Raw genomic sequence first — 24,601 nt, 5'->3', positions numbered from 1 at the left:
AGACAAAGTTTTCATGTATTTGGGTGGCAAATAATATGTTTCTCTGTGCTTCTGGTCTTGTTCTACTCAAAGTACAGAGCTTATGCACTCTTCAGTTAGTACTTTTTCATTGTCTCTTAAAATAACAGAGTGATTTATATGAAGATTTAATGGTTTAAAGGTAACATTAACCAGGAACTCTGTTAACCAGAAAAAAATGTTTACTCAAAATCAAAAACATGTCTCAAAGTTCCCTAGAAATATAAAATCTCATTCTTGATTTTGAAACAAAATACGTAGTGCCAATCTTTCAAATGTTCCTGCACAAAAGCATTTAAGGTGGACAAATATAAGATTTTTTTTTCATAATGACAGAAAACATATTTGTCATGTTTTTACATTATTAATCGGGAAAAAAGTTCTGGCTGTCCTGGTAATCAAGCATAAAATGTATTAACACTTCATATTTGGTAGTTTGGAAAAGTAAGCAGAAATAGAAGAATTAGTTCTAGAATTTTATTTGATTTCCCAAAGTGTGTTGAAATTTGGAAAGTAGAATGTCTTTATTTAAGCTTTTCAGAGTTATATCAAGTATGATACTATTGCTAGAAGTGTTTGGAAAGCTCTACTGTAGCCAGGGGAGTTCTTACTTCACAGTGTAAATCCAGAGCAACTCAAATGAATGCCTTCCTTGACTAATCTCACATTCTGTAAAACAATAAACTAGACTCTCATGTGGTGTCAGTCAGCTCAGGTCAACTGATTTCAGTTAAGCTATTCTGATTTCAGCATTGTCAATTTTCACAGCCCCTGTCAAATTCCTTCTGGGTGGAGAACCACAAGGCAATTGTTTTAGGCTCAAAATCAACCAGATCCAAGTGTTCTTGAGTTTCCTCTGGTTGGTTGGCTGCAGCACTCTTTTATTTTTATTTTTTTTCCACTGCTGTTCTGCTCATGTGTATGCTCCCTGTCTCCTATTCCTGCACAGAAGTGAGATCCTGTTGCTCTATTACTGAAGCTCACAGCTCTTCCGTAGCTTAAAGAGAGGTTTCAGACCTTGCTTTACTGTATGAACATTAGGGACATACCATGATTAAAACAAACAGAGGGCATATATACAGATAAAATACACAAATTAAATTTACTTTAGCTAATGAAAAAAATGGTTTAGATATGTAATTGTCCAAAATTCTTTTCCCCCAGAAGACAACTGTTTTTGGGATCATGGCATTTCTGCTCTCCAGACAGGTTTTGTTAGCTTAGTCAGAGGGACCTATCTTTTAAATTTGTGGTGGAGTGTTGTTCTTTTTCTTGTGCTGTAGACAGGTAAAATTATGAGTGTAGGTGTCTCAACGAATTTCTGAAAAATCTTAAGAAATAATTCAGCTGTCAATTTTCAGAAAATTAGGTCTGTACTAAATGAATCAGCATGAAATGTAAACTGGGGGCTAGTATGTACTGTATTGTCTTGTGCACGCATCTTCTGCTATTCTCATATTTAACTGAAAGGAGCAATGATTCATAGGGCAACTTAGTGGGTTATTGCACAAACTTTAGTATCAGCCAATGGAAATCAATGGATATTTTCTTACTGCCTTCAAGGATTAGGCTAAGAAATAAACATAGGAAGACTGATTCTTGAAATAAGTGTGTGCACGTTTGAGTTTCCCTTTCTTTGTCTACCCTTCCACTGCAGCAATTAAAATTTAGAGTCTCTGAGACATACTTGTTCTGGATTACATTTGTTGTTTGCTGCTAGCTAGTGTCTGGTTTTCTGTGGAAACACTACAATAGACAGTTCTTAGTGTGAAATGTTACAGGCCTGGGCAGATTGTAAAATGATGTTCGTTTTGTGTTGGCATCAGTTTGGAGCCTAGTTAACCTGCAGGAACTGAGGGAATGACTGTTTCTAAGGGAGGCCGTGTCCTTTCTGGGACTGGCCCGCTTGGAGGCTGCTCACTGCCTTGGTTTAGCATCCCTCTACCTCTTTTTCCAGTCTTTCCTTGTGCCAGCAAAATGACTCAGCAAGTCTTAGCACAAACATGCAGTTGTGTTTAGTGGAAATTGTGATTGTTTAGTTAACTAGCTGTGAAATTTTGTTTGTAGGTTCCATGCAGCTCACTGTTTCCATCAAAGCTACAGGTTAGATTGACAGGTAGGTTCTAGCAGGGTGTTTGAGAGCTTCTGATGCCCTGGAAGTATTCAGGGATGCATAGTGGTGTTCTCACAGTGGTATCATCTCAAAGTGGTTTTCAGAAGGTGTAGGAATGAGCATAATTGCTACAGCTGGAAATACTGGCTGAATGACCTGCACAAAATCAATTAATTAGCCAGTGAGAGCATCAGGAAGGGAACCTGGCATGTTCTTCCTCTCCATTCAGCCTATTACATTGTCCGCATTTCTAGTGCCTATGACGTGACTTTTAAGAAAATCTAAAATGTTGGAATGCTGTCCTACCATTGTAAGTTTTAAAGCTCCAAGTATATCTTTATCTTTAAAGAACACCTAGAATTTGAAAATAATTTTCAGACAAAATTCTTTTATTCTACTGTTTGAAAGCTGTTGCTGTAGTAATACTACCCTATAGTGAAGTGAGTTTTAATTGCAGTTCCTGCTGGCAGGGGTTTTTTTCCTAAGTCTTTATTGAAGATAGGCCATTCCAGATATCAGACACTAAGCACCTGAATCATTATATTATCCCTTGACTTACGCTATCTGATTCTTCAGGTAATATCTTCTTTCATCCCTTGTCAAAAATCTGCAGGTGTACAACACATGCGCTCTGTAAAATGTTGTGACCATAGCTAATGATTTGAAGGATTTATGATAGCTAGTAAAATGTCCTAGTAACACTGATTGCAACAAAATGGAAACCAAAAAAGTAATATTTCCAGATTCAGTTACCGTAAGCCTTTTACTGCACTCAGTTAAAAAAAAATGGCGCTGCCAAAGGAAGGTCAGGAATTTTCTCAGCATGTATATATTGAGTTCCATTTGACCTAATATGTCAGAATTATGAGTCATTTCAAAGATAGCTTTTGCCTTAAATAGAGTGACCTCAGCTGATCGTTTCAATACTATCTTCTTACTGCAGCAGGGTGAGGCTTCTTTTTTTTTTTAATACATCTCTAGCTGACACATCTGTATTGTTCTGCAGAAACGTATTTCCTTTAATGCTGATACATTTGTTTATACTCTTAGTACTGGCTGAAATTCACGAATAATAGGATGTTTCAGGAATAGCAGATGGAACTTTTCTGATGCTTTAAGACAGGGTTTCCAGCTGTTTCACTGATCTCAAAGGAGCGTAAGTGCAGTGTTCTGATTGTGGTCTTCTCAAAAGAAGGTAATTAAGTGCTGTTTTCAAACAATATTTTGCATCTTATGATATCACAAAAGAGCGGGGTTTCCTTAAAAATAAATAAATAAATAAATAAAACCTGATACTGTACCATTTGATTCTGTACTTTCAGATACTGTGTTCAGTTGAAACATTGGCTATAAGAACATTTTTTCCCAAAAAATGTGCTACCATCTAAAATCTTTACTAGAAAGCATGTTCCAATAAAATGCTGACATTGCAATCTCTAAACAGAACTCCCCTGAAAACTCTTGTCAGATTGTTTTAGGGGGATAGTACAAATATATTATAAATTTCTAACTCTGGTAACAGCTAATGTTGCAGAGAGAAAAAAAAAATAGTGGAAAATTGAGGCCCCATCAGGTCTTCATTCTGTTGCAAAGGATCTAAATAGCATGGATACAAATAATGACTGGTAAGGAATCGGACAAACATCTACACAATAAAGACCACAAAACAAAATGAAGTGAAAGAACACATCTTCCATCCAACTTAGCAAAATGCCAAAGATAGATTTATTTACTTTTCTTTTATAATGTGAAAGCTGTAGACCGTTAATACAAAGGACTTGGCCTTTTCCTCCAAAACCCATCCCCAGGGACAGAGGTTTAGTCCAGCCCTGTGCATTGAGATACGACAGAAACAGGGAGTTCAGCAGGCTGTCATCGTCTGGTGGAACTTAATGCTGGAAATACCGAAGCTGGGTGCTTAGGGTCGGATATCAACGAACAAGCAGCCAAAGAAGTTGCACAGAACGTGGGCAGCAGCAATGCCGAAGTAAACTTCAGCGCTCTGTTTCCCCGTGCTTCCCCATCTGTGTCCACCCGCTGTCCCTCCTCGTACGCAGAAAATCCCTCCGTAGCCATCTCACGCAGCAGCCCTTCGCCTAAGCAGCTGTGGGAGTGGTGACAGCTCGCCGGGAAGCGGGGTGAACTCTCTCACGCTGAGCCCTGTGCCACTGTGGCCGAACCCCTGAGGGCACTTCGTGTTGCTCATTTAAAGCTAGTCCAAGGACCTGTGTGCTGCAGAGCGGAAGCCCTGTAGCAGGGTGAGTCTTTCCGCCTCTCTGACGCTTCCTGTGGTTGTGTGCTGGTCTGCGGCTAGGCAGGTGGGGGTTACTGGACCCTGTACTCTGTTCCTCCAGAGGGAGGGAAGGGAGGGAAGAGGTGCTGCCACTGTGTTTTCAGCAGGCATGTTTGGTTTAACTGGGACAAAGAAGCGAGGGGAAGTCTGTTCCCCCGCCCCTAGGATCCTTGCAGCATGTGTCTGTTTTTCTAGAAGATACTAATAAGGGCCTCTCTTAGTTATATTCTCTAGAAAGGGCTTTTTTTGTTAATGTCTTCTCTTTTATTGCGGCACAATTATGGAAGAAATGCACTTACGGCAGTTACAAATCCGTAGGTTGTTCGGTTGCTGACACTTGCAGGGGGCAAGCAAGATTTCTGATCGGTCAAGACAAACAGGAATCCATAAGCCCTGAGGTCTGTTGTTACGGTATGTCCTAATATTGACGGGCATTTTTGGGAACAGGTTTCTCCACAAGACAGATAAGGCTGAAAGTAGGGGGTGGGTCAGAACTACTTCTACAAAGGGTGGAGTATAGAACTTACATACAGGTCCTGCCCTATATATTGCAGGGGGAGCGGGGGTGGGGAGTTGGTAGTCTTGTCAGTCTAGCAGAGGGAAACGTAGCAGGCATGCTTAGAGGATGAAAGTGGTGGTTAGAAAGACGAGTTTTGCAAGGTGTGGCATCCATCTGGTTTTTGGAACATTTTAGCATTGCACACAGTCAGGTTGGATGTTGTTGAAAAGCATTATGTTTTAGGTAAAGAAATACTGTTTGAGGTTGCCATTTTAAAATTCTGTTGGCTGAAGTTGCCCATACCTGGAGATGTACACCTAGCCCTCCAGCTGACCACTGTGCCCAGCATTTTTTTCTGATATTCATCACTAATGTAGTTAAATTTGTTTCTTTTGTTGTGAATGTTACTGTCCTGGGTGCCATGTCCATGGGTCTACATCCAGAGCGGGATCATGAGCCATTGGATGGGCAGACTGGATGAGGAGAAGCGCGACCACAGCAAGTTTCTCCTAGTGAAGATATAGGTGCAGTCTGTTAAACTTCTTAGGCCAAAAATGTTCTCTGACATATGTCCAAGCTTGCTGCTACACAAAACTTGCAAAAGCAGTAAGATCATTGTAAGCTTTGAGGTTTTGCTCTGTGAGTTTGTTTACCCCAAAATACTGTCCTGAACAAAAGATACTCTAAACATGTAATCTAAGTCATTCATATACCTTTTACAATATGTACAATTTGCATTCATACAACATTCTCTTTTACAGCAAAATCGTGATAATAAATTCACTGACCTGTCTATAAAAGAACACCTCATACAGTGAGAGCACAAACATCTTGTGAGGGCTTTTGTGGAAAAGCTAGCCATAGAGATCTCACCCAATCTCACTTCATGAACTTTTGTTTTTGTTAAAAGTACTGTTGCTCAGATGTATATCCTATAGCTGCAAGTGCCTGAGTAACTACAATGTTCATGTGTGGCTCCCAAACTTTGTTTTCCCCTTTCATATTGCTAGGTTGTCTTATTTAGTATAATTTGAACTATGTAGAAGTGTAGAAATGCAAAATTTCCCTAGGAAGTGATATCCATATGATAGTACACTATGCCTGGTATACAAATGCCTTTATTACACAAGATTTTGTTAAATCATCAGGGAAATTTTGACTTCTATGGTCTACAGAATAAAGCCTGCTTTTGTTGGTGAGTTACATGTCTGTAAGTACAGCAAAGCAGAACCTAATTAGATATGAATTCAAATAAATGTAATAAATAAATAAATAAATATAATTTAGTCTACCTCACATGTCATAAAACATCAGATGAATTATGCATGCTTGGTGCAATTTCTCAGGAAGGCAGAACATAGGGCTACAATACACAAGTCATCAAATCCAGACATCTGCTATTGCAAACTTCAAATTTATTCCTCTTCTAGATATATTAAATTCAGTTTTAAAAATTATTGAGATTCTTGATTCCAGCAAAACTCTTAAGATGCAATCCCATCTTACCTTGCCCCTTGTTTTACTGAGTTGGACTAAATGGCAACACACCAGTGAGACCAGAGAGTTAGGTTTTCATGCCAAGACAGGCGAACCTTTGTTTTCAAGCTGTGTTGTAACTCAGATGCAAAATAGCTAGGTTACAACACATTAGATTGTTTTATTTTCCAGTGTTTTATTTTAAGTGTTTAAAGCTTAATTAATCTCAACAGTAGTAGGGTAACACAGAATAAATCTCTCTGAATGGACTCTTGATGGCAATTTCATAATCATTGACCTTACTTTTAATTACTAACCACTTATCATACTTAAAAAACAGTCTTTTCTTCCTTAAACAATTGATCAAGGACTTACTGCTTCAGGCAATTACTTCCTTTATTTTATTTTATTTTACTTTGAAGTAGTTAGCCAATGCATTTAGAGAGATGAAAGTGAAGAAAAAAAATCTTTTCTGCTTTGTTTTTTGGATTCTACTACAGAAGTCACTTACTGCTTTCTTACTAAGTTTGTGCTAACAATCTGTCTCAGGCCTAATCGTAGGGCCTTTGAATGTGTTTAGGAAGACTGGAAAGTTAATTTTCGTGTTTACATCCAGTTTCAGAAGTGTACAATGAAATCTGTAAGTAAATTTTAGACAGAGCTGAGAAAACCTAGGACACCTGTGTTGAACTCTGTTAGCCTGTGGATGTTGTGGTTCAAGGAATAATAATTTTTGAGAATGAAACAGTCTAGCACATTACTTATTTGATATGCAGGATAATTTTGTGTATTTGTTGATAGTGTTGATATTTGTGGTTCTCTTTAATAGTATTTATTTGTATAATAGTTACAAATTAAAAATAAAAACAGGATAGTTAAGATAGTATTAAAGGTGCAATCATTCCTCAGTTACTAAAGAAATCAACTTTTTCAGATATTGTGGTTATCTTGAAGTATCTCTAAGGTTGGTGATTATTTTTTCTTACATCATCATAATAACTATTACATCCATTCAGACATATGTCTAATTCTTGTTGCACATTCCAGGTCAGATACGATCAGTTGTGCTCTTTCCCATTTAGGTGACATGCTCTGGTTGTTCTTTAACATAAGTTTAAATCCCAGAAGAGTCAACTATGTGTTCAGTTGCTGAACTTGGTTCTTGACGCAGTAAGCGGTCCTGTAATATGCCACAATACCATCCATAGTTCTTCATAATTTCATGTGTAACCATATTCCTCCTGTGAAAATGTAATATAACTTTGTCATTTCCTACAGATTATACTACTTCATCTCCAGGTAAATTTTTATATTTATTGTGTTTGTTTTCTGTATGTGGTCTCAACTTACCTGACGTATTTAAGATTCTGTCTGAAAGGGATTTAAAATATAGGGAGACTTACTATAAGTAAAGAATTTTAACATTACACTGAATAACGTTTAGAATATTTGTGCTTGGAACTGGAACTTCAATTTCTTTCACAGGCTAAACTCCTGTGTCCATCAGAAAAAGGCATTCCCTACTAAAGACAAAAGAATCTGTAATATTATACAGTACATATCTTGATTATCACAATAATTTGTGTTTGTCTTGTGAATGGTGTGTATTTTCTAATTTCATGTATGAATCCTTTAGCTATGCATGATTCAAATGTGAAAAATCAGTGAAACATCAGAACAATGCTGCCTTGGTATGCAAGAGGTGCTCAAGTCAAGGCTATGGAAGGGTGGTGAGACACAAATCAAAGGACAGAAGTGGGCATGGCTTATCTAAGCTAGGGTCTCTGCTGGCAAAAATTCTTTCACCAGGAGAAAATTTACGGTTTTAGCTAATCAGACTGCAAAAGATAAACAAATGAGTGATTTAGTGACCCTTCCACTGAACTGAACAGTGAATTATGTCCTGTGTCATTTTATTCATCCAAAGTGTTGAAAAACTGAATCAGTCCCAAGCGGCTCTGAGCTCTTGAAAATAACTTTTATTGTCTCCTGGATTTTACAACTTCAGCACTTATCTGTTATAGGTTTTTTTTTTTGTGAAAAACATTTAGATAAAATCTTGTGTACATTTGTAATAAAATTGTGTGTGTTGGCAACTGCAAATAATGGTGCATCAATAATCAGTTACTCTCTAGATATGCTGTAATCCTGATATATACTCTGTATTACTTTGTATAAATAATTGGTCTTAATTTCATGTATCTTGCATACAATCAGATTTTTAAAATGAAAAATAAAATTTGTTTTCAAACATTACAAATTAAAGACATCCAAAATAAAAGGCTGTAAAGTAAGGTATACCTGTTCTCTCTCTAGCTAGCTGTCTAGTACTAGAGTCTTGTGTTTAGCTCGTGGTAGATATGCATCTGTATAATATTTTCATCCCTTCAAAAGAAACATTGGCAAAGCTATATTTGAATAGAGTAGTCAACCTTGTATAGGATTTTGCACTGAAAAATTCCACTGTTTTTTATTGCAAGGTTTTTCAAAACAAGAGATTCCATGTAGCTCCTTGTGACTAATGCATCAGTTTCAGTGTCCTGTAGCTATATAATGGGGAAAAAAAAATCATCTCCGTAATGGAATTAGGTCTTGTAATGAATGCATATTTTTGTCTGGATTTTGAGGAATGGAATGGGTAGGCAGTGGTACATGGGTCCTTTAACTGAGGAGGAAACAAAAGGAGCTCCATATTTGTAAAGAGAACTGCGGGTGTTCCATAGAACTGCATCTAACTGTTGTCAGACTACAAGGAAAAGTGCTCCGCAGATACAAACAGGAAGGAACAGAGGGACAAGGCTAAGTCTCACTCTTCATTTAAATGCATTTGGGCAGTTTCTGTTTGAATCCATCTCATAGCTCCCTTTTGTGACATTTAAATGGCAGCAATTTTTTGTGTTTCTGTTTTGAGTCTGTACTGAAGATTTTATGTTCCGTGTTGATGGTACCCTACCCTGAATAAAACATGAGCTTCTCATCACGTAAGTCATCCTTTATTCAGGATGCTTGCTCAAGCAAGGGTATTCAGGGTCTAGTGCTGTTCATGTGAGGTACAGGAGCCTCCTCTAGTTCTCAATTACCTTGTATCTTGCAGACTTTGCAAACATAGTTTGGGTGATGGATTCCCTAGAAGAAGAAAGACCTGATACTCTCAGCCTTTTCAGCTTGCTTTCATAGAGTTCAAACTTCTTGGGGACCATCCCAACAAATACAAAGCATTTTTGAACTGGAAACAGTTTGCAGGAACATTGAGATACAGTCTTGAAGAAACTCATCAGGTGCAGGTACAAGCTGGGCCACTGATAATTAGCACTGACTCTTACTTAGGCAGCATAACCACTTTCATCATGTGTGCTAATAGAGCACAAAACAGTATATGCTTATTTACAGTAATGAAGATGGAATACAGAATGGATATCTGGAGATAACAGTAGTAATTTTACATCACATAATTTTAGATTAAAAGAAGGGTGATGGAAGACTCTTCTCAGGATAGCTTTACTTTTGTTCTCATTTATCAGAAAGGTACTAGTTAAGCTAGCCATCCACATCTAGACAGTGTTTTCTGTATAAAGGAACAGTTAGCTATTTAATTCATTCTTCCTAGAAGGTGTGCTACTGGTGTCTGCTATAAGCAGTCCTAAAATCAGTCATTTTTTTATAGTGCATCTCTCTCATAATGAAACAAAACATAATTTCTTCACATGAAGAACTTAAAGGTCACTAACTTCAAAACTTTGGCCATCGAGTAATAGTTTATTCTAAAAAACAAACAAACACAAAAACGGACTAATACCTCTTTCAATCCCCATAGCTGCCCCTTGTCTCACACAGGAGAGAATGCAGGTTACACCATGCTTTAAAAAAGGGAAAAAAAAAAAAATCCTAAATATGTTCTTTAAGTGGGGTCTCAACACCAGTAAAATAATCGCTTTCATATCACTTTTAGCTTGATTCTCTCATTAAAACATGTGAAATGTTTTACAGGAATCAGCCAGATTGCAGAAAATGAGGAAGTGTATTACTGTGCTGAAGCACTGTTTGTCAAGGAACAATTTTATGTTTCTACTACACAGTGCCATTTCCATAGCATGGGGGTAGTAAAATAAATTACAAAAGAAGGCAAGACAGTCTTGTTTTCTTCATATTTTGTTGTAGGAATAAAAATATGTCTGAAAAAGGTATGTTAGAGTGACAGTGATACGGTCTCATGAGTGATTGCACAGAGGATGGTACCAGACAAGGGGAAGAAGGCACCAGAAATTAAATTATAGGAAAATCAGCTTAATAGGGTATCAAGGCTTTTTAAGTCCAGGAAAAGCATCGGTGATGTATTATGAGCAGATCAAATTGGTAAGGGGAGTTAATGTTACACAAGGCTTGGAAGTATATTCAGAAAAACAATGATTTGATGGAATGAGGCAAGAGGTGAATTCAAAGGCATTGCAATGTGAATATATGTACAGAACATGGGGGCAACTTTAGCAGCTGCACATTTTAGGAATGTGAGAATTGCAACCCAGATGTCAGGAAGGCAAGTAGAGAGATAAGCACCTGGGTGAATATTTTCACTGTTTGAATGGAGTGACATAATTCTTAATTACCGCTGTTACATATTTTACTCTGTGATGCTAATATATTTTGACCCAAGTATATAGATTTGTAGGCTTATGGTATTTTAAAACATCTTAAAGTGAACTCACACTTCACAGCAGTGGAAGGAGTTCTGACAACTAATGGGACCATCTTATGTTGTAGGATATCATCTATTCATCCCATTTCTTATAGGGAGAGACAGATTTTCGCAGAAGCAGAACAAGAGACAAGAGAACGTTTTCAAAATATAGCATTTACATTAAAATAGGGGTGCAATAAGTACCTTCTGCTTATTTTGACAAATTGCAGAAAACCTTTAATCATCTTGAAACATATGCTCAAGTTTTTAAGATCAGCACAATTTTTTAAGGTTACAGAAGTTATGTAACATTTCCATTTAGAAAATAGAGACTACCTCAAAACTGATCTTGAAAACTAGGGGAACCTTTAAGTACTTATACTGTACATAGCTCCCTAGAAGTCTAAAGCCTACACTACATCAGCATTTTCATAAACATGCTGTTCTGTGCATTGTGCTTCCTGTTTCCTTGGGCCAGGGCCATTGACATTAAGTGATGAGGCTTTTTTTTAATATACTTTAAAATAAAATGTTGGGGCTTTTTAATGTATTCCAGACATTTAAAATATTTTTAAATCAACCAAGCCTTTCTGTACATTATTTTTATAAAAGTATGGTTAAATAGTGCTTACATTTAAAAAAAAAAAAAGTAATTTAAACAATTGACAGTGGCAAGAAAGTATACAATAGCAAAGCTGTAACAAATTATTTAAAAAGGTCATCGTCATAAAATGAGGTCAGTTTGTATTTCTTAATGCTAGCAAGTATTCAAATTGCAATTTCTTCTACTACTCTGGTATTCTTGGCAGACTAAAATTTCACTTGCCTTTTTGGCAAAGGTACCTCCCTTTGAATTCAGTCTGAGTCTGTGATTCCTACTTTTCCTTTTAAAGTCATGTTGTAGCTGAAGCCTCAGTTTGCAAGCCTTTAAAAAGTTTTGCACAAAGTATGTATACTGGGCTAGAAAATTAATTTGTTCTTCTCTTTCTGTGAAAGATAACTTTTTAAACACTTGTCACAGTAAATCTATGCCATCTATTCCTTACAGAATTTTGAATGGACAAATATCAGATACGAGTCATCCAATATTCATCAGGCTGTTTAATCATCTAAGATACCTGTTCCCATATATCAGATGTTTTATTTCTCAAGAAACATTTTCGAAGGAAATACATAGGCCTGATAATCCTTTTCCCCTGCTACCGGTTTTCATAATGAGACGTTTATTTTTAAATGCATTTGAAGAATATTTTTTCTCTATGAAGAACTTCACAGAGTTCCACTTTCAAGAACTTCCAAGGCTTCCTACTTTCAAGAATGCCTCCATCTCTCAGGCTTTGGTGTGGCACTGTTAAACACAGATAGCCACTAGCGGTCCTGCTTGCTTCCTGACAGGTTCAAGAGCTACCATATGCTCTCATACAAGTTTAGTTTCCAGCAATTGAATAGGCTTTGACTCAGGCTGAAAACAATAGGGAAGAAATGTATTTAAGGATGCTGTATAGTATTACTTTTGCTTCCATACTTTGAAAGAATATCCTCTGTGAGGAGCAGTTGAAATACAGGGGTATCAGAATCCAATGTTCTCTGATACTCCACATGAGGAGGATTTAACATGTAAAACAAAATTTCCTCATCTGAAGATATTTGGTGTTACATGAGAGTTTTATTTAGCAGAGTCCAGCAAGGTACTAAAATCACAGTGCAAACACAGTATAGCCATTGCAATATACAGTTGGATTGCAGTGCAAGTCTGATTCCCATTACCGGCCTTTATATGCTGACCGTCACAGTGCTGGTCATCCCAGGTGCTGGAAAGGAGTGTGTCAGTTAAAGACAGCTCAAGCTCATTGCTCTGTTCAAAGTTCATTTTGTTAGTTGTTCAGTGTTTATGCTCTCTGTTGGGCTGAGCTACATATGCCTTTACCCCTTGCTGGGCTGGCTCACTCAGGAAGCCATTCACACTCTTTTGATTAACTCAGGGAAAAACATTTACACAAGTAGCTAATCCACTAAACTGATACAAGCATTCATCTAAAACAAACCCTCCAGTCCCTTTTCTGTTGAGATAAGTTCAGCTTTCTGTGCAACAGCTGCCATCAGTCACTCCCTACATTCTTCCCTCAGCTTCATAAGCACGTTACCCGTGTCCTTCTCATCTGCCCTTCTTCTGGTTTAGGGGTTTATTGACCAGACACAAAAAGATTAACTCTTTTTTTTTTTTAAATAAACAAGTTTATTTAAGTAAAGCAGGTGCAGAAAAGAAAAATTAAAGATGGACTAAATAAGGATCAAAAGAGGGGAAAAAAGAAAAGTATATATATATGTACACAGAAATGTAGAGACAATTGGTCAAAGGAATAGACACAGCCTTCATACCATGTGCACACATACCACCTTGTAACACTTTATACATCTGTAGGTGCCCATGTGGAGTGGTAGTGTATCTGGTCACAAAGGTAAATAAGTAAAAGGAAAATGTATGATGGGGTCTACATATTTTCTAGTTGTTGTGATGATCCATTGTGATTAATAGCAATCTTTCCTTAGCTTCTAAGTTAGGGCTCATTCTATCAAAGAAAAACAGAATTCAAGCTCTGCTTTTTTCCATCTAGCATAAAGTTTTAAAAGATGTTTCTTCCTAATGGTATTTTTTATGCTGTATATGTCTATAAGTACAATAATAAAAACTTTTCTTTGTAAAGAGTAAATTCTCATTCCTGTTTCGCTACAGCTAATACCAAGATCAGAAGTACTGTATACCTTAGATATCATGAGGATTGGAAATGGCCAGTTCACACAAATAGCGGTCCCTGTTCACTTTTGCCCCAGGAAAAAATGTGACCCCCAGAAGGGGTTGACAGAAAGCTACGAATACAGCCTGAAAGACTGAAAAACAACAGTGTCACATTGGCCACCTGTAAAGGAAATGTAATTGTAGAACAAGTTGGAAAACACAGAAAGAAAGCTTGAGTTGTTGAAAATACTTCCCTGTGATGTACCGCATCATCCCCCCATTTTGTCAGTAGAGTAACAAGGGTCTTGTCAATGTACAGGAACAGAGTTTTATGGTAGGAAACAGGCACCAACTCTTAATCTACGGCATGTGATACTCATTTGAAGTAAACTGTGTAGCTGTTATATCTGTCCAGTGCAACAGTGAAAAGCATATCCTCAAGATGAATTTATTTATCTTGCATATGTATTTGGTGAGGGCTGTTCTGAAATGGCTGGTGCTCAGCTTGAAGCCTGTTTCTGCCTTTTTAAGTAATAAACTTCCATTTTTTGAATGGGGCTTTTTGAAAGTCCCGTTCAGTTTTGTTGCCAAAGAAGTGAGGTGTCTCCTTTTGAAAGTCACATCTTCTTTGATTATATATAGCAGGGTTCCATGGAGCTTTCATAAGGCACTCTTATAATTTACCCATGTAATTTAAGGACTGAAAGTCTTTATTGTGTAAATCCTAAAAACTGACTTTCTAAATCTGTCCAAAAGTTAAACTTGTAAATGTAGATCAAGATTATTAATTATTTCCCATGCCAGGTAAAACAAACATCTGGAAAAATAGTTTATGCAAATCATGCCATAAGGAAGTTAGAGTAATGTATCAAACTAGTTCAATTTCTTAGAAGACTGAATTATTGCTAAGAAAGAGTACATTTGATTTTTCTTTCATATCAGTAGTATGAGAAAATATGAAGCAAAGAAAACCTTTATTGTACATCCCTCCATACACTGTGATTTTTCACATTTTCTTCCAAGCAGAATGACTTAGGACTTCTTCAACTTTAGTTATACACAATCTAACCAAGTTTCTTTCTGTTACTAGATTACAGGTGCAAAAGAAAATCGAATGTGGAGGAAAGGAAGTTGTGCCTCTTCTTTTTCAGTTTATGGCTTTTTTCTTTTAATTTTCCAGCATGAAGTTTTCTTTTGCATCTTTCTCTTCCCCTGTTCACACTTATTTTTATAGACAAGGTTTCCACTTGCTCATGTTGCCTTTACAAAAGAAAAAAAAAAAGGCAATTGAAAGATTTTAAAAGTATACTAGCCCACTCAGTGGCCTTGATACAGTGTATTGTTGCTTTAAATTTTTTCCTTTAAATTTTTAAGGAATTTTTTTCATATGTTGCTTAAAAGTTAAAAAACAAGACATGGGAATTGTCAGCTTTTACATTAGAAGGAGGTGTCATTGAGTTCAGAGCTGCCTCGCTTCGTAAGGTATTTGGAATAGTGGTGGCCTGAGTATGCCTTCATAGTTTTGAAGCATTCTGGGTGGTTCACTATAAAGCTGACAAGAACTGTAGATCAACATCGTGATACTGAAAAGGCAGTGAAAGAGCAGATGAAGTTAAGGATTGCCAAATACAAAGTAATGTCTATTAAGAAAAAAAATGAGTCTTTAGCTTATATGTGTGAAACCATGGGCTTTGCTACCACCCAGGAAAGAGATCAGAGAATGATACTGGACAGCTCTCTGAAAATGTCAGCTCACTGATCAGCTGAGTAAAGTGACTGTTAGGACTGACTGGGAAAGGATAGAGAACCACAGAAAAATCATAATGCTAGTCTTCTATTAACCCATGGTACACCTGACCTTTTGACTATAACCACTTTTGTCAGAAAGACTGTAGTAGAGCAAGAGAAGGTAAGGTATGCAGAGGGCTATAAAGTGTAAAAAAGTTGTGGCTGCCTTCTGCTTGAGGAGTCAGTAAATGTGCTAGAGCTTCTCAGCTTGTCATTGAGATAAGTGACAGAGATCTAGGAAGGCATACAAGGCTTTGAATAGATGAATAGAGCTTTACATGTGAGTTAAAATACCCCCTCTATGCAGTCTTCATAAAAAGAGAAAAATGTCCTGTTGTACACAATTACAGCCTGGAGCTATTTGCCATCACATGTTATGGACCCAAACTCGGAAGCAGGTTAAGAAGGAATAGCCAAATTCAGAGAATAAATGCTTTGGTTGCTGTTAAAGATGACAGTATGGATGCAGCCTTTAGCTTAGGGGATCTTGCCACTTGTCAGCAAAGGCCAGGAGTGGACAGTTGGGAAAATTCACTTACTGTCTCATTGTGTATTCGTCATGAGAGAAGTGTTTTCCATGTGGGCTGTGTTTTAGAAGAAAATCAGTATCTTCCAACTGTTATGCCCTCTCTATAATAACATAGTAGACATCTGTGGACTTGTTCATAAGGTGCAAGAACTAATGACCTAAAATTGTATAATCACACATTCAGAATTTGGTCACGTGTGTATGGCATATATTAACATTCCCTCCCCATTTTTAGACTTTTTCCCCACTCCAAGGGTTAAAGTGCAGCAGTTTGTTTAAAGGGAGAAGAATAAGCTTAATAGTCTGTTCTGAAAGACAAAATCACATACTTATTAGATATTAATAATGTATTTTTTCTGAAAGCGTACATCTTTTTTCTAAGATGTACATAAATCATAAACTAATGAAACAGGTGAATAAAATTTGAGTTACATTTGCATAAAATGCAGCAGAAGTTGATTTGGTTTTTTCCCATTGTTTTTTGTAATATCTTGCATTTGTGTGTATGCATTTGTATATATACACACATACATATAGGTATAGTTATAATCACTGTCAATATCACTCACTTTTAAAAGAAAAAAATATGTCTAGGCTTTTCTGTTTGCATTTGAGATTTCTGTTTGTTAATTGTGGTTTTTTGATTGCTGCCATGTTTAAGGGCTGCTGATTCACTGATGACTGACAAGACTTTTTTTTCCTGGAAATGCTCAGTGTCTGGGACTCTCTTTAGAGCAGCTTGTGCTAATTAGACTTTCAAGTGTCAGCTCTGTGGAAAACTTTTTTCTCCTGCTTCTTAAGAAAAGCATCTGGACTGCTAAAAAAATATTAGTTAGATTAGTAATCAAGTCCAGTTAAGCATTATTGTTTATGCTCACAGACCCATTGATTTGCCAGTTGAAATATAAAATACTTAACGTTTGAATCAAAAGCCAGATGCACTTGGGCATTAAATTATGTTTCTGTTGCAGTGGCTAACTCAGTTTGTGCATCATCAAAAATTCAAACTAAGGTCATGCAATCAGAAGTGTATCACTGCATGGCACTTTCTGAAGGCTAAAGATTTTTTTTTTAAAGACTGTGGTCCAAATCATCATTAGTTTTTCTGCATGTGTTCTATCCATTTCAGGCTTACCTATATTTCATCAGCATTTTATAGTATTGTTTCTGAAACTTGTTGTAGAAACTGTAGAAGAAAAATCCATACATGAATATGACTTTTCTTCACAGGATGTGCTTAAGCAATATCCATTGTATTTATACTAATTTAATAAAAATAGATGCATTGTTTGTGAAGTTCGTGAACAGTTTCAATATTCTTGAAATTATATCTAATGTGCATTCAGTTGTAATAGTGTGCTTCATTATTTTACTTAGGTGACAGCAAATGCAGTAGGCACTGGGAATCTGTTCTGTTTTACTGGTTTTCATCTTGGTCAAATTTGACAATTTTTACTGATGGACAGATATCACAACAAGGAGCATTGTATCCCTAGATTCCTGAAAATATAACATACTCTTTCATTAAAAAATGCTTTAAAATGGAAATGCTTTTTTTTTTCCTGAACTGTGCTGTACAAACATACGCTCTTCAGTTCTTTCAGCTTGTGTTTTCAAGGGTTGTGAACAGAACATATGTATTTTGTTTTTACGGAATTTGCATTTCATATGGACTGGAAATTCAGGTAGACTGCTCTTGATAAGTAGTAGAAGGGATATCCGGATGATCCCCTATCCCTCTTCGTCAAAGAATATGTTACAGGAGTTTTGTTACGTGTTTTTTATGGTCATTATTGCCTTATAAACTGGAGAAAAAAAAATATGTTGGGCAGAACATTTCTGTTCCCAAAACAAAAGAGCTGTGAAATAGCTCAGGAACGTGTAGAGGTGATATCCAGGTGATATCAATGGATTAAACCATTGGTATGTGGACAGGTCTCTTTCTCTTTTAACAGCATCTAAAATTAGCAAGTAGATTTTGAGCAAGTATGAAGGAAGGGATTCAGAATCAACACATAGCTAATGGTGTGACAAACCAAGGTTGAATGTGTTGTGAAACAAAGGAAGTTCAGAGGAAAAGAAATTCAAATGTACTAAGTAATTAATTTGTGTGATTAAGACCTTCAGAATATGAACTCCATTTCATTGGATCACTATAAGGAAAAAATAATAACCATTCTCTAGCCTTTTAGAATGCAGTATTACAAATGCAGACATATTCAAGTCATACTTGCATGTTGTATGGTCACTCTAAGAATGAGCAACATCTGTATGTTTGACTGCATATTTCTCAATGTGGTTTTCATTTTTTTACTGTGGAGTTTTTGTTCCTGCGGGCAATGCTGACAGAGCCTTTTAGTATAGGTAGCGGATTTGTGTTATGGGCAGCAGGCCATGAATGAGTAGGTAAAGCTGACAAATTTGTTTGGGTACTTTTGTTGGTAACGTGTTTTGTGTAACATCCCTGTGAGCTGAACCACGACTTTTTAAAAGAAAAGTTGTAAAGTTGTGCCTACTTTGAAAAAATAAATAGTTTGATGATGTGATGAATATGTTCATTAAGAAACCAGAAAATTTTAAAGAAAATGTATCATGTTATGGAGAATGAAATACCCATCTCTATGGGTAGCAGTAAAGGTAGTAGTAATAAACCACTGCTATGACTTTTGCCAAAGTTCTCTTTTTCTGAAGCAGCATGTATTTCATTTGGATATTTACATGTTTGATAGAAAATATAGTCCCTTATGTGATTCTTCTGGGGCACAATGGTAAAGCTTTACTCTCTTAATTGATATTGCATGTATTTTCATCTGAATTAACTTGAGAAATAGTTATCTACAGAGTGAGGTAATTTGAATTTTTACATTTGGCGTGTATTCATTCAGTGGAGTTTTTTGTTTCAAAACAGCTTTCTTTCTAGATAAGTAACAGGATCCTTCCTTAAATTGTCAGTGAGACGATGATACTGCTTTCTAGCCAACACTTTTAAGATATTAAGTGTTTTAATTTGAGGCTGTGTATTGAGACCATGGGGTTCACTAGGAATACCTTAATCGTAACATGGGAACAATTGTTCGTTGCTGTTTTTTTTTCCTGTGGATTTAACCTTGGAGCAGTTCCAGCTGTGTTAATAAGCCACAGGAAGCTGCAGTGAGCATACATATATTTAAAGAAGAAATTCCTTCTCTTACCTAATGCAGGGACAACTAAGCAAGAGTAGCTGCTTACTGAAGTCGGTTTCTTTTTCTCTACATGTGAAATGAATAACCAAGGACAAGACAGGAAACTAGTTCATGGCTAGTAGTTGGCTGATTTACATCCAGTTGCTGCTGTTGGATGTGGCTTCCACGTATGAGGTTGACTTTGTTTAATAAGGGAAAAGTCATAAAGCCTTAATTGCATTTGATGCTCTTGGACATTTCTGGAATCAGTAATCTAATTTAACATAAATGAATTGCAGGTCTTATGTTTCGTATGTTACACTTAAAAAGGTCAAATCAATTCGCTTCAAGGAACGCTAAGTCTAAAAACAGTACTGGTGATGTATAATGAGTATTGCTGAAAATGCCTGCTACTGCTGACTGCTTCTTCTGCAGAATAAGTATGAAACTTGCAATGTGCATAGTTCTTTGGGAATAAATTATGCTTTTGGGGGAGGCAGGATAGTAGACAGCAACGGATAGTACTCATGTTGTTGTATGGAAAGATACTGCTAAAGTACTTGAACCTGCCATTTTAGAAGCCAAGAGAAGGTTAGAGGACTTCTTTTCACTCAAAAAAACTAGACAGCATCAGGCAGTTTTCAGTTAGTACTCAGCATCATCAGGCAGAGGGAGGTTTGGGAATTCTCTTTCTGTAGATCCCATCATCAGTAAGTGTCATAGTTTAATCTCAGCTGGCAGCTAAGCACCAAACAGCTGCTAACTCTCTGGCCCAGTGGAATGGGGGGAGAGAATCGGAAGGGTGAAAGTGAGAAAACTCATGGGTTGAGATAAAAACAGTTTACTAATTTAAATAAAGTAAAATAATGATAATGATAGTGATAATGATAATGATAATCATGGTGATGGTGGTGGTGGTGATGATGATGATGATGAAGATGATAATAATAATGATAATATAGTACTGAAACAGAAAATAACAGAGAGGGAAATAAATCCCAAGAAAGACAAGTGATGGAAATGGAAACAGTTGCTCTCCACCAACCGACTGATGCCCACACTATCCCTGAGCAGTACCCTCCCCCACCAACCTCCTCCCTAGTTTTATTGCTGAGAATGATGTCATATTGTCTGTAATATCCCTTTGGTCAGCTGGGGTCAGCTGTCCCAGCTGCGTCCCCTCCCGACTCCTTGTGTACTCCCAGCCTACTCAGTGGTGGGGCGGTGTGAGGAGCAGAAAAGGCTTTGGTTCTGTGTAAGCCCCGCGCAGCAATAGCTGAAACATCGCTGTAGTATCAGCATTGTTTCCGGCACAGATCCGAAGCATAGCCTCTTACCAGGTACTATGAAGAAAATATAACTCTATCCCAGCCAAACCCTTCTGGTAAGGAAGGCATTTCTGAACATTTTACATTATGGCAATAGGAGTGCCCACAACCTTTCCAAATGCAGCGCTGAATTTTGTCTGCAGCGAGAGTAATTTTCCTGGTTTGTTTTAGCACTTTTTAAATTCATTGGTGCTGGCTGAAGGCAGGGCCCTGATGTCTGCTTCTTCTGCTATTGTTACGAGCTCTGCTACTTAGAGCTACAGTCTTAAAAGCAGCTCTGTCTTTTCCAGTTTGCTCACCAAAACTTGAAAGAAGATGCATGTAATTGTGAATTACAAGGCACAAAATGGTTTTAGAATTATTTTTCTTTTTATTTCAGCCACTGGAGCATAACATTTGAAATAAAACAATAATAATTCCAGAGCATTTCTAACTTATCTTATTTTCATACAGTTAATATAAATAATATAATATATAATAATAAAATATAACAATATAACATATAATATACTATATAATATGTTATAGTGTAATATAATAATAATACATTTAGCATGAGGTGTCATTTGAAAGACTTCTATTTTTTTGCTTTGAACATGTTTTGCCTCTTCTTATCCCAAATTACTTTTTACCCCTGCTCCATGTTTTCTCCTTTCTTTGGAAAGAAATACTCTGCCATATTCAAATTGAATTTGTGATTATTTTGTTCAGTCCTGAACAATGTTTTTTGTCACATGAGTTCTGCGTCAAAAAACTTTCAGCCAGCTCTGTTGAGAGCAACACTGCCAGACTAGTGATGGGGTTACTACTTGAATTTCATGTTGTGGCTGAGGGGTTGAGCTCACAGACTGACAAATACTCGAATTGTAAGAAGAATGACTTTTATCTTGTTAACTTAGAATGCTAATTATGACTAAATTTCAAACACTGTCAAGCATTTCAAACTTGACCTTTACATGCAAACATCCAGCAAACATGTTGATCCGGAGGGCACCATTCCATTGAAAGGATGTTCCCGGGAAGAAGGCCAAACACTTGAAGCAGCATTTTGATTGCTTACTCCAAAACTTCAAACAACAAGTGATGACAATAGGTCCCCGCTAAATGTATCTGTGGTCTGAAAAAAATTACCATTACCCAAATCAAGCTGCATGTTCCTCAAGTTTTTACAATTACAGACATTCTACTTTTTAGAAGTTGAACTTGAACTCAAAATCCTGCCATTTAGGCTTCTACTTTTTGAAAACTTAGGTATTATATAATAGAGGCTATATATATATATATATATATATAAAATATACATATCATATGTATAGCCTCTACAACGAATGTGTTTGGCTGCAGTATCCTACGAATTCTTCTAGTTCTGTGACACCTGACTCTTTTACACATTTTTTAAATCATTAACATGCTGAACACTGTATCAGTGCTTAACAGTGATAATGCAGGGGACACAGCTCTATGCTTTGCCTTTTTCTCTTCTGAGTCTGTCAGAGGAAATACCTGTTCGGGTTTGTGGGCTATTGTTGTAGACATCTATTTTCATTTACAGTAGCATCAATATTTATATGTGTGTTCTATCACATCTTATCAAGGTACCTAGCAACGCTTTTAAAGGATACTTTTTCTAGCACGTTGCAGTCTATGTAACCAGGTTAATAGTGCTATCATGTAATATTGCCATGGCTTGCTATTTCTTTGCTGTCTTTTATCCAATTTTGTGTAAAATAAGTCATTGTAGCTTATAAGTAAATAAACTTTTGTCAGATATCTGTTTATATATTTGGATGGCTCTGACCACAGTCAGTGTTCCAGACCTGCTTGGGGTCAATAATGCCATAATGCATACAGTTAGTAATAACAAAAAATAATGGAATGTGGTGGCTTTGTTTCCTAGGTATAGCATATCTGAGCGGAATGTGCAGTGAAAAACGAAAATGTATAATTGCAGAGGACAATGGTCTGAATCTCGCTTTTACCATTGCCCATGAAATGGGTCATAAGTAAGTATGTGGATAACAAACCCTAGTATTTGTTTGCACGTAATATTACTATGATTTGATTAATTTGATTGTGTTCAATTTAGTTCAGTTTTTCTTTTTTTATTTTCAGAAGGCTTGTAAATTTGATGAAACGTTTGGAAAAATGTTTTTGTTATTAATAATACGTAGCAGATACTGATACATAGTATGTATATTAAGAAAATGTTTAGAACTTGGAGTAATACAGGAATCTTTATAGCTACACAATAACTAGGTTAGCTGGAAGGACTGACATTGTCTAGAGTAAAAGCAGGTGCCCCAAGATGTTTTTTCTTTTGAGACTGTGGTATTGTGTATCCAATCCAGATGTGACTATTGTTGCCAACAAACATTTTAATGAGATCATGACTTGGAAGAGCCCTTACTTAATTTGGCTTTCTCAGCATAGATCCCATTAAAGTATATAATGGTCATCAGTCATCGCAACATTAATATTGTTTTTTCCTCCCCTTAAAAGAAAGCGATGACAAAGTGAAGGTGAAGGTGACTATCCTTCACAACTGAATTGGATGTTTTTACTCATTACATGAGGAATACTTTGAAGCAAAATGAAAAATTCTCCTGTTGCAATTGTCAAATTTGTTAGTGAAAGTTGTATTCGATTCTTGGTTTCAGTACTTGCTAAAGAAAAATAAATAGGAGAGTCCTTATTTAAAAAACAAATAAATAAAAAGGAGGCCTGCATTAATCTGTCATTTTTACCTGCATCTAATTCAAATACATCTCTCAAAACTTTGGATGTTTTTTGTTGTTGTTTATATAATTTGTATACTAGCATGAAGGAGACAGGCTAGGAAAATTTTGGAGCCCTGTGTTCCAAGCACTGGAACATTCAAATGTGAGAAAATCCCTTCACAGTTACAAGCACAAACAGTAACTGAATAAATTTCTAGGAAGCATAGATGAATCTCAAAATATACCTACCTTCTGTGCATAGCATTTCTCTTAAAGTAGATCTGCATTAGAAAGATACCATGATGTCATATGTTTAGCCAACTCTATTTTATTGATAAATTACTGACTTAAAAGATGTTCACAAAGTGTAGGCTATTAAATCAAGGGTATATTGAGCTGGAATGATAGGATAGTTAGTCCATTTACTGATAATAAAGCTAAGCTTTTATTAGGTAATGTCCATAATATCACTCTGGGGTCCCTTTCTCTCAGCACTTGCTTCCCAGCGTCCTGACTCAGGTTATCTTGAGGTCCTACAACGTCAGGTGTTCCCATTGCAGTGACTACTGAGTAAGAAAGAAGCTGCTGCAGAACTGTTGAGTCACTGGGGACTGTGCCGGTATCCTGTCCTCAAATAATCTACTTGCTTCCTTCTCTCTCCCATAAATCCCCAATCCCATGGGATATGGGGGCAGTGGATAGAAGGTGCAGGGGAAGTGCCTGTCATTGTGGCCTCCTCTGAGCTGCGCAGACTATCCCATTTTCCCCCCATTGCTTCTTTCCTTAATTTTTTTGTCCTTTTTGGCTAACAGTCGAAAGCTGGGTTTCTCAGTCCAAGTTCAGATATGTAGATACAGATATTAATCTATCTGTAGATACAGAAATATCTATAGATTCAGGTAGTCAGATACAGAAGCAGCCTGACTGTCGGAGATGTTGAGCTTTAACTGTTTTGACTGATTTTCATCATTACCAAGTTTTTTGTTCAAGATAAAGTTATTGTTGACTTGTCAACTGAAGCGTAGACACAGGAGCCTAACTTTGAGCCATACAATTTGAAAAGCACAGCTGCAGTGTGCAAAATTGAGCTTCATAATGAATTTTAAAATACATGCACAACAAACTGTAAGAAATTGTCTTTCCCATACATGTGTATTTGTGTCATTGACAAATTTACAGAGAAATGGCTATACTTCACTGCAGTTTGTGAATAGCTGCATAAAACATAGACATATTTTTATGTTATTTTTGGTATTGCTTTACTATC

General features: G+C 36.7%; 1 protein-coding gene across 1 annotated transcript in view; it reads left to right on the top strand.

Annotated features, from left to right (window-relative positions):
• ADAMTS19 (ADAM metallopeptidase with thrombospondin type 1 motif 19) overlaps positions 1 to 24,601 on the top strand; it is a gene marked incomplete at both ends in the record, with an annotated part of 147,900 nt that overhangs the window by 54,936 nt on the left and 68,363 nt on the right. The window contains one exon of the mRNA XM_082013266.1: positions 22,515 to 22,620. Within this exon, the coding sequence (XP_081869392.1) occupies positions 22,515 to 22,620 (106 nt within the window). The remainder of the gene's footprint in view (positions 1 to 22,514; positions 22,621 to 24,601) is intronic.

The sequence above is a fragment of the Phaethon aethereus genome (assembly GCF_964289735.1).
Source record: "Phaethon aethereus genome assembly, chromosome: Z".
NCBI classification, from domain to species: domain Eukaryota; kingdom Metazoa; phylum Chordata; class Aves; order Phaethontiformes; family Phaethontidae; genus Phaethon; species Phaethon aethereus.
The sequence above is the reverse complement of the archived record's forward strand: the minus strand, read 5'-3'. Positions and strand labels throughout refer to the sequence as shown.